General features: G+C 43.0%; 1 protein-coding gene across 2 annotated transcripts; it reads left to right on the top strand.

Annotated features, from left to right (window-relative positions):
* Positions 1-869: 869 nt before the first annotated feature.
* On the top strand, positions 870-9,873 carry LOC109783735 (uncharacterized). 2 transcript variants are annotated; one of them, XM_020342337.4, is made up of 24 exons: positions 870-1,137; positions 3,189-3,415; positions 3,551-3,656; positions 3,982-4,083; positions 4,182-4,241; positions 4,365-4,443; positions 4,562-4,712; positions 4,797-4,920; positions 5,271-5,448; positions 5,571-5,599; positions 5,791-5,939; positions 6,016-6,118; positions 6,286-6,381; positions 6,466-6,518; positions 6,626-6,749; positions 6,881-6,943; positions 7,029-7,088; positions 7,210-7,371; positions 8,155-8,225; positions 8,316-8,409; positions 8,662-8,798; positions 8,903-8,983; positions 9,149-9,254; positions 9,481-9,873. In XM_020342337.4, exons 1-24 carry the CDS (start codon positions 940-942, stop codon positions 9,535-9,537), a joined length of 2,610 nt encoding a protein of 869 aa, XP_020197926.1. In that variant the 5' UTR covers positions 870-939; the 3' UTR covers positions 9,538-9,873. The 2 variants fall into 2 exon arrangements, with proteins under 2 accessions (XP_020197926.1, XP_040256011.1); XM_040400077.2 differs by lacking the exon at positions 870-1,137 and adding an exon at positions 2,060-2,318.
* Positions 9,874-10,722: the final 849 nt, after the last annotated feature.

Raw genomic sequence — 10,722 nt, 5'->3', positions numbered from 1 at the left:
AGGGGTTGCGCATCCGCCAGCGCGTTCGGACGCCAGACGGACCGCACGGCCTCCGGCGAGGCAGCTACGGCCAGCCTAGCGTCGGATCCATGGCCCATTTGGGCGAACGCAATTCCCGACGGATGGAGTCCGAGCGCAGCCATCCACAGGCCTCCTCCCGGGCGAGGTGTAGCGCAAGCCGGACCGCCATCTCCTCCTCGGGGCCACGCGGGATGAGCTCGGGATCGATGGATCTGGAGGTGAAGGACTCGTCCGCTGCCCGCCATGCTGGAGACGGCCGGAAGGAGCCGGAGACGAGGTTGGGTGGCGGAGGGGAGTGAAGTGGCTAGCGTTTGGTCCGGCGAGCGGATGTGGAGGATTTTATTTGGGGTCGGGTGGGCCAGCGTGGGCCGGGTCCGACGTGGCGGGTGTGCCCGGGCGCCGGCGCCTCTATATCCGCCCCATATTTGGGCTGGATATGGGGGGTGCCGGTCAGTCCGGACGTTTGAGGCCCGTTTGAGGCGTCCGTCCGGGTCGAAAAAACGTGACTGGTCAGTGACCGGGCGGCCCGCCCGGGCGTAGGAGGCGAGTTTGAGAGGTCCGGCTGTAGATGCTCTTAGATGATGTAACCGTTATTTGAAATTAATAAAATTTTGTTATTGTTTAAGAAAAAAGACGAGCTCCTGGACTTGCGCGTAAATGCCTGATATTCTCTCACAGAGACGCACGCAAGAGAAATGAAGGCGCATACACACGCACGGCACAACGCACATATGCACACTGAAACAAAAACGGGCTAAACGAAAACGCATGAAAAGGGAAAACAATGACTGAACTAAAAAAAAAAACATTCTCCCGCCTGAAGAATGAATAGCCAAAGGGCCATTATATAAGTTGTGACGCACACTCCAACTTAGATAGAACAGGGGGAGGGCGAGAGAGAACAAAACAGAGAGCAAGATGAGAGTGGCGGTGGTCGGCGGCGGGGTGAGTGGGCTGGCGGCGGCGCACGAGCTGCTCGTCACGAGCGGAGGCGACGTGCGTGTGACCCTGTACGAGCAGGAGGAGAGCCTGGGAGGGCATGCCAGGATGGTGGCCGTCGACGACGGCGCCGGCGGGTGCGTCAAGCTCGACCTCGGCTTCATGAGCTTCAACCAGGTCGGTGGTGCATCAGTCATGCTTGCTTCATGCATGGTTGCATCTACTACTAGCTCGCCGTTCAGAGTTATATGCGTGCATGCTCTAGAAATGATTCCGTTACGTACTAGCTCGAGAAAAATATGTGTCGTCGGCCCTGATCTAGGTTCTAAATGAGCAATGCTACACGCACGGATACATTTTTACAGGATTTACGGTGTGGTTTAGCTGGCAGGTTTTAATTGGATAAAAATAAGATGAGGGGCCCACCCCCACTGAAAATCAGTGAGGAAAGAGAAGATTAGTTGGGAAAGGCCTCATAAGATCCCTGTAAAAGCCCGTGAGTTTAGAATTTTTGGGTTCTAAATATGTGTGACAGTGTTTTTTTAGGCAATGTGTGACAGTGTAAGTGAGTGTGTGAGTCCACGTGTTTTACATGGAGGTTGGATTTCTTTTTTCTCTATATCACTAATAAATACTACTCTCTCCGTTTCTCTTATATTATGGGACGAAAAGAGCATTATCGATCATCAAAAATAATAATATTAATATCATGTTTTCATCATCTTCAATAAAATGATACACAATCTTGTATTACATGGTAAAAAATCCCCACCATTTTGGTCTCTTTGACTCCGAGCAGCGGGAGGCTCCCTCTTTGCAGGAAGCCCCTTCAAACAGAATGGTGCCGAACCTTTTGATACTGATTCTGTATTTTGACATCGGCCAGAAGTTTCTTTTATGAAGAAATGACCGCGGCGGAGGAGCGAAATAAACTAGTCCCTCTAATCCGAATTAATTGACGCAATATCTATATTATATGGAGGGAGTAGTAGGAATTTTAGTAGGAATAGCATTGTCGATTGATAAAAACTTTATTTTACGTCTGTGGTGATGTGTTTTGTCCTCTGACCTCCCACCTTTCCACTCGCTCACTCACTACGCCCTCTGACCTCTGTTGCGTCCTCCGCCGCGGCAGCCCACTTCGACGTCGTCGCTGCCGCGCCTCCGGACAATTTCGACCACACCGACGAGGCGCCCCATGTCACCGTCGGCTTCCTCCGAGGCGGCTTCGGCGCCGCCGCCGAGGCTCCCCCCTTGCAGCCCTTTGCCTTCGCCCACCGCAGCGCCCTGCCGCCGTCGTTTCAAGCAGGCCCCCCGACAGGAGCGAACCTCGGCCATGAGCTCGCCGTCATTATCGGGTAGGCACCCAAGGGCAGGCGATACAGGCTTGATCTGAACCCATAGCTGCCCCCCACCCCCACGCTTTCTTCTGGTGCCGTTCGTGCCCACCTGCTCTGCTCATCGCACGGAAGGCGCTCGGCAGAGTGCTTCTACGCGCAAAGCTCATCCACTGTTTCTACTTTCTACTACTACAAATACCATCACATTTCCACGGCCATTCTGGAAACCTTTGCATTCCTATCGGCAGTGTATTCCCCTTAGAAAACAAAAAACACCGGATCTAGATATATGGAAGTAGCTTGAAAAGATTAGAGTTAATATTTTTTAGGACAAGACGCAAGGAGTAGATTAGAGTTATTAGATTGTCAATTTGTGTTTGTGTTTTGTGGTGGTTGATTGCTTGTGCAGCGTTCGTAGCAAATTGATACAACACCAACTTAGGTATCAGGGTGCCATGAAATTTTGTTTGGAAAGGCAAGTTGTGTTCAAACAATTAGCCAAAAATAGATTACCATTCAACTTGAACTAGTCGATCATTTTTAAGGTTTATGTCAGTTTGGAGACTGCTGTATCCTTTGAAACAAGCCTCACTAACTGCCCGAGTCATGTATTCTGTTTTGACGGAACAAGTCATGTATTGTTATGCTTCTGAAATTGTACTATAATGCTTATGGTTGGAAATGCAGTGGTAGCTTTACGTGTTGGTTTATATCTGATTAATGTGCATGGTTGCAATATATTTTGGTACTTATCTTTACTCTGATTAAATTGATATAGGCCTTCGTAACCACTGGGCTGAACATGGAAGATCTTTGTAAACCTATATTATAAGATTTTTTTTGGTGTCGCACTAACATTTTTGTTGTGCCATATATGCATCAATGTAGGTAACATATTCCCACATGATGGAATGGTTAGTAGGGCTCGGGGTGGAGATGGAGAGATCGGACATGTCTGTATCAGTGAGTACACAATCAGACGGTGGTGGAGCAGGGTGTGAGTGGGGCAATGGCAACGGTATCTCGAGCCTCTTGGCACAAAAAGCCAACATACTGAAAATCAGTTTTTGGCGCATGGTCCGTGACATATTCAAGTTCAAGAACGATGCTTTGACGTAAGCAGTCCAGTCCCTCAGTTCTTGTGTGCATTTTTACTACTTCCATTCATGGCTGGACATTTAGATATTCCTTGTGTTTATAACTTTATATATGATAACAATGTACTCGTTGGTACGATCTTTGGAATGAAGGTACCTGGAGCACCAAGAACATAACCCTGATCTGGATCGTACCGAGACATTGGGGCAATTCATTCAGTCGCAAGGATATTCCCTACTATTCCAAGAGGCTTATCTTGTACTGCTTCTAATCTACTTTCTTACACCCTTTTTAGTGTGTCAATCAACCCTTCATTTTGGAAAAATATCAGATTAGGATTTCTGTATTCAATTTTTGATTTTCATGTTCTTTGAACAGTCTAAAACTATGAAAGAGAAACTACAATTTTCAATTAATTATTGATGAAAGTCCAGATGAAATATTCTAGTTCTAACTAAAATCTGGGTTGACTACTTAATGGCTAGTACGTTTTCCCACCAACATTGGTGCTGTGCAGGGGGCGGTAATTAAGGCTGGTTATTTGCAGTTTGAGTTGGTGACACAAAAAATATATTTGGTGCAGATTCCAGTCTGTGCAGGCCTGTGGTCATCCTCATCAGAAGGTGTCTTGAGCTTGTCTGCTTTCTTCGTGCTATCATTTTTCCGCAACCATGACCTTCTTCAGGTGCCCAACTACTTTGTATACATGTTCCATTCCCATTGCATTTGCATGCTTAATTCTCTTTGTGCATTTGAAAGCTGATTAAGTCGCTGCTCTCTCAGCTGTTTCGTTACCCTCAGTTGCCCACTGTCAAGGCTCGTTCGCACTCCTTTGTAGACAAGGTACTTATTGCAACCCATATAGGCGACAACAGGGTCGCACATGATCTCTGTTTATTACATTCTCTAGGCTTTAGCTGCAGCCAAATGTTGGGAATTAACAGTGCAACTATTGCACACACGCAGGTAAAAGGAGCTTTGGAAAGCATGGGATGTCGAATTAAAACCAGCTGTCGGGTCAAATCAGTTTCAAGTTTTGGTGGAGGTACATACAGGCGCTATTGCTAATGCCGAACTATAAGTTGATTGTGTGGGAGTACAAACAATGTGTCTGTCATCCTATTATCTTGGCATTAACTGAAACAATATCTTGGCGCCGGCAGCTGGCTACAGAGTCTTGAAGAATGATGGTTCAGAGGAAACATACGACAGTGTCATCCTTGGGATCCATGCACCTAATGCTCTCAAAGTACTAGGAGCTGAAGCTACACATGACGAATTGAAAATTCTAGGTGCTTGTCAGTACGTCCAAAGGTAAAGCCTACCTACAATTGCTCAATGAACGCATAAATAAAGTTTGAGCTGATGTATTAATTGTCTGACACATTTATGCTGCAGGGATATATACCTCCACCGGGATCAAAATTTGATGCCCCGGAATTCGTCGGCATGGAGCGCCTGGAATTTCCTGGGGACAACTAGCAGGGTTTTTTCTGTTACATACTGGCTAAACCATATTCAGGTAAATTCTGTGGTTTCATATACAGGGTTTGTTATAATGAATTAACTGTATTGATTTTATATTTCTTGACGAAAGGGCCATGCCCTGGCTTTATTACGATGCTGAAACCATTTTCTATATCAGCGTTACATGTCCTGAGGACTAGGCATCCCCAGCAAAAAGAAAGAACCAAAGGATAAAGTCATTTCTGCATAGCAATACAGCCATATTTTAATTACGTTAGAACACACTGTAGAGCTGGCTCACATAATAACAGCAAAATGGAAGCTTCAGCCTAACCCCTCCAGCAGAATGAATGGATTGCTTAATTATTAATTGTGGTATCTTTTTCTTTTTTGTTGTACTTGTAGAAAATTGAATCTGTCAGGCCTTTCCTAGTGACACTCAATCCCCCTTGTGTTCCGGATCATGTACTGCGTAAATGGTCTACAAGCCTTCCTGTTCTGTCTGTGGCTGCGGCAAAGGCTTATCTTCAGCTTGATCAGATCCAGGGAAAGAGAGGAATATGGTTCTGCGGGGCATACCAAAGTAACCTGTTTAATTTCCGTTTGTAGATAATTTGTTCGATAGACATTTACTACCTTAAAGTTAGCTGTGAAATGATCTAAAGAACACTAGGTCTCAAATGTCTCTTCTGCCTTGGATAACAGGTCACGGCTTCCATGAAGACGGATTGAAGGTATTTGCATGCACAACCTCTCCGTTCTCTTTTCGACCTGTCCAGCATAGTGAACCATACTGTTATGTGCTAAATTAGCAACGTCTAACAAAGCTAAACATAAATAAGTTGCAATCACATAATTCAGAATGACCATTTCATGAAATAGACATGTGAGGTCTATTTGTATTGGACATATTGAATCGATGCAGGCTGGGAAAGCAGCAGCTCAAGGTTTGCTTGGAAACAAGTGTGAGCTTCTGCTAAACCCAAAGCAGATGATTCCATCATGGACCGAGGCTGGGGCGCGCCTTCTAGTTGCAAGATTTTTCAACCAATATATATCCATCGGCAACTTGATGTGAGTCCTTGTATGAGTCGACATACTATGCGACGTTTAATTACGACTGTTTTTCACCTTAATAGTTTTCATGCAGATTTGTCGAAGAGGGAGGAAGTGTGTTCAGCTTCGGTAAAGCTTGTGACAAATGCAGTGTAAAATCTGTCATGCGAGTTCATGACCCCTTGTTCTATTGGAAGGTTATCTTATATTCTCTTTTTCTGCCTACACATGCATTTATTTGTCTTTCTGATTGGTGATGTGTCCATACGCGATTCTTAATTTCTTACATACTCCACTGAATTTCTGTATCTAACTCTCTCATTTGAACCACATGTGTTTGTCCTGTCTCTCTCATGGCTGTCAGGTTGCAACAGAAGGAAACCTTGGCTTGGCAGAAGCCTATATTAACGGTTGTTTCTCTTTTCTTGACAAGAGAGAAGGCCTTCTGAATCTTCTCCTGGTAAAACTATATCATAGTCCATGAGCCTATTGGTAGCCATTTCTTCTTCATTACAGATCAAATCAATGATCTATTTCTTTGCAGATACTCATTGCTAACAGAGATGAGCGTAGGAACCGCCGTACTACTGGAAAAAGGTTCTGAAACATTTAATTGACCACTAAATTCATATGAATTGACCACTAGTATCTTTGAATCTACGTGTTTGGGACTAATCATGTATATAAAATTGTTTGGTTTGCAGGGGTCGGTGGACACCCTTGCATGTAATAGCTCGGTTGGCACATACTAAATACTTTTTCGGCCAAGCCTCAAGGAAGAACACTATGACACAAAGTCGTCGAAACATCTCTCAGCACTATGATCTTGTCAGTACTCATGTCTCTTCTTTTGTGTTCCAAACCTTGTAAAAAGATTTTTCATCATTCATTACTTGCCATGCCTCTATGCATACCAAATATACTAATAATTCTGTCTTTCTTCTCATGTATGTGTGCAGAGTAACGAGTTTTTCTCACTTTTTATGGATAGATCGATGACTTACTCTTGTGCAATTTTCAAGGTTTGTAAATCTTTTGCTTTTGTTGTGCAGCTTGTAAATTGTGTAGAGTAGTTTTATTAATTCATGGATTAAATTAAATTGGTAGATGGAGAATGAAAGCTTAGAAGCAGCCCAGGAACGTAAACTTAGCCTACTAATCAAAAAGGTAATACTACCATATCTCCAGAGGTTGTATCATTTGATTGATTACTAGTTAGACAACGTTGTAAACAACTGAACATGATCTGATGGTACTTCAACTTTGCAAAATGCACATTTAACCAAAGGCTAAAGTCGAGAGGGGACATCATGTTCTTGATATCGGTTTCGGCTGGGGAAGTTTAGCAATACAAGTGGTTAAGCAAACTGGCTGCAAATACACCGGAGTCACTTTGTCGGAGGAGCAGCTTAAATATGCCGAGGGAAAAGCAAGAGAAGCTGGCTTAGAGGTTAGTTCTATGTTACTCCCTCCTTTACACAATACCTGTCCAGTTTAATAGTTTATCAGTAGTAACTACCATTTCACCAATATGTGTTCATTGAGAAAGTGTAGTGCGAGTACTTTAGCCTTTTTATCTTCTACCCCTCCAGCCTTTCTTGTAATTGATGATATGAAGATGTGAGAATGAATATGTCATTTGATAGCATGGCCTGATTTTGCCAATAACTACATTTAGTTTTTGTTGCTGCTTGTGTTTTTTGTTTTGAAAGAACGAGCCCCCTCATCAATTTCCATTAGAGAAACCACCCAAACCACATGTTGAAGTGTATATGTGGATTGCCTAGCCCTTTCCATCAATTGCAAAACTACCTACTTATTAGAGAGCCAGCAACAGCCCAAAACAATTCTCAGGATCAAAAGGCATGCCATAGTAAGGATCCAAACACTACCATTTCGGAAGTTTTTTCATCACTACAGGACACACTTTATCATGGGCTTCCTAGGCGGAGCATCATGTTGGGCCTTAAACAGCTTTCACTGCAGGCGATTGATCTAGTAACTTTACTTCTAAGCCGTTAAAACTTGTGTAATTATGCTGGTCTACGTAATCAATGGTCATATGTTTTGATTTTCTAGCACAACTAATATATTTTTTCTGCCTAGCCCCTTATGTACTTTAAATATATACAGCACATATAATATAGACATGCACAAAGAATTGTCCCCAGCTTACTTCCTCAGCGTGAAATCCTAGCTAACAATTCTACTGTCTGTCGTTATTAATTTTTAGGACCACATAACTTTTCTGTTGTGCGACTACCGTAAAATACCACCGTGCAAGTATGACGCAATCATAAGCATGTAAGTGTTGCTATATTACAGCTGGGCGCTGTGCGTTCGACAATACCCCTGTGCATTGTTATACTTATGTATTCCTCTTCTGTGAATCAGCTGTATGATTGAACATGTTGGCCATGAATACTTGGGCGAATTTTTTGCCTGCTGCGAGTCTTACTTGGCTGAAGATGGCATAATGGCCCTGCAGGTTAGTGATGACAAATATCACTGTTAACAACTAAGTGTATTTCCAAACAACCTTACGGCGATTCAACTATCATTACGAACAACAACCAATTAGTATATGCCTTATTTTGGTGCACAAGAATGAGGTTTAAGCCTTATTCTTTTGGATTGTTAGAAAACACCAATGAAACTTACTCCTTCCTATCCAAGCAAGACCTTAGGCGTACATGATCATGAACTAATCATTATCTGCAATATATACATGTGTGTTTAGTTCATCTCAGTTCCAGACGAACGGTATGAGCAATACAGAAGAAAGCCAGACTTCATAAAAGAGTACATATTCCCTGGTGGTTGCCTTCCTTCTTTGTCCCGTGTAATGTCTGCCATGACCACATCTTCGAGGTTCAGGTACGTTTTACATCAATTGATTGATGCTTGATTGGTCACTTCATGGTCATGGATGGATCTCCATTGATTAAACCCTCCCTAATCTTGTTGCACACTGGGTGTAGCATAGAGCATGTCGAGAATATTGGGCCCCATTACTACACAACTCTGATGTGCTGGATGGACAACTTCACTGCCAACAGAGAGTAAGTACCACTTGTCATTCACTATAGAAGAATGGTGGTGTCCAGTTAATTAGGAAAAACTTGACGACAACAAGAGTAGCTCATACATCATAGGTTCATTGAGCAAGTAAATTTGCTGTGACGATTATATAGTATTAATTCCCTATTGCTTTCTTTTTCTTGCAGTAAAATTTTGGCCCTGGGTTTTGATGAGAAGTTCATGCGTATATGGGAGTACTACCTCATATTCTCTGCGGCTTGTATGAAGGCACGGGCACTTGGAGATTACCAGGTACGTACGTATGTATGCTCTAATGTATATAGTATTATAGTATGTATGCGTTTTTCTTGAGAAAGGCCTTCACATGTGATTTTCACACTTCAAAATGTAGCGACCATTAGTTTGAAACTTTGACCAAAATTATGTCTGAACCTGCACCTTTTTGTGGAATGGAGCTACTATGTGTACTGATTGTGATGATGCCTGGTTGGCTGACATATGTATATGCTATATGCAGGTTGTTTTCTCTCGCCCAGGCAACCGTCGGCTAGACCAGCCTTTGGCTAAAGCCTAAAGGCAACTTATCGTTCTCCGTTCAGCTGTCGAACTATTACTTTCCAATAGCCTACGAACTTTGAATAAGTCAGCCCTGGAATGATTCGTTCATACAGGCAGCCTAGCAAATAAACCAGGTGGTGTGGTTATCTACCTTTTTGTTTTAATCATCCAATCTTTAGTTTTTCATGGTAGTGTATTGTTATGTCTACCAATATACTTGTATGTGCGTCTGTGCTCTGCAAGTGGTACCTTAGTCCTGTTCCTAGAATTTGAGAATTGTATGGAATACTAAGTGGTTTGTTGCTCTAATATCTACCAGAAAGAGTTGATTTCCTTGTTTGCAACTTTTCAATCTGTTCCTGTTTGATATTAAGGAAAACATGGACGAGGTTACTCTCTTGCCCCCGAGTTGAAGAAGTGAAGCCTAAGTGCATCTCTAGTCGAACCCCGAAACCTAAACCTCCCAAAACCAGCCCCAGTAATTAAATCCCAAAGAAGACCCCCCAAACACAATATGAACTGCAATTCTGCCGCGTTGTGCATCCATATGAACATTCCACTTGATCATTAACATAAACTTCATAATTAACCTCACTATTGCATAAACAAAAGCTCCCAGCCTCTTAGTTTGAACCAATCGATGAAAAACATAGCTCAAAAATGGATCAACATCTGCATCTTCTTGCAAGTCCCGGTTTTATTGGAGTCTCTCGCCAAAATTCATTTCACGACTAACTCAAATGATAGGTGGACCTGGCTATGGGAATCAAATGGGTTTTATCAAGCCAAATATGTTTAGAAAGCTCATTTTTTGCATGGCAATCAATTGCAACAGTGCTAATGCTATTTGACAGGTTTGGGCACCCCTCAAGTGTAGAACTCTTGATATTATATTGTTGGTCGTAAGAGGGAGAATTCACACTGACTTCCCAAGCGAAGCCTACCACATAATGCATCATGTTGCTTCTACAACACTTCACAAGAAAATGCTCATCACCTTTTCATGACTTGTGGGGTCGTTAGTATCATTTGGAGCTCCACTTTGAAGAAACCAGTGATCGCCTTGGTCATGCTCATTACATGCAAGGATGCTAGAAACAGAGTTCAGGGTATCTAGACGTATTTTTCGTTCTAAATACATCCATTTCTATTCATTTCTGCGACAAGTAATTCGGAACGGAGGGAGTACTTCATAGGAGAT

This window comes from Aegilops tauschii, chromosome 2 (assembly GCF_002575655.3).
Source record: "Aegilops tauschii subsp. strangulata cultivar AL8/78 chromosome 2, Aet v6.0, whole genome shotgun sequence".
Classification (NCBI taxonomy): domain Eukaryota; kingdom Viridiplantae; phylum Streptophyta; class Magnoliopsida; order Poales; family Poaceae; genus Aegilops; species Aegilops tauschii.
This window is presented reverse-complemented; position numbering and strand designations above follow the sequence as displayed.

Coding starts and splice junctions, on each gene's coding strand:
- LOC109783735 (XM_020342337.4), top strand. CDS start 940: ATGAGAGTGGCGGTGGTCGGCGGCGGGGTGAGTGGGCTGGCGGCGGCG. Junction 6,519..6,625: donor CGCCGTACTACTGGAAAAAG/GTTCTGAAACAT, acceptor TTTGGTTTGCAG/GGGTCGGTGGACACCCTTGC. Junction 8,226..8,315: donor TATGACGCAATCATAAGCAT/GTAAGTGTTGCT, acceptor TCTGTGAATCAG/CTGTATGATTGAACATGTTG.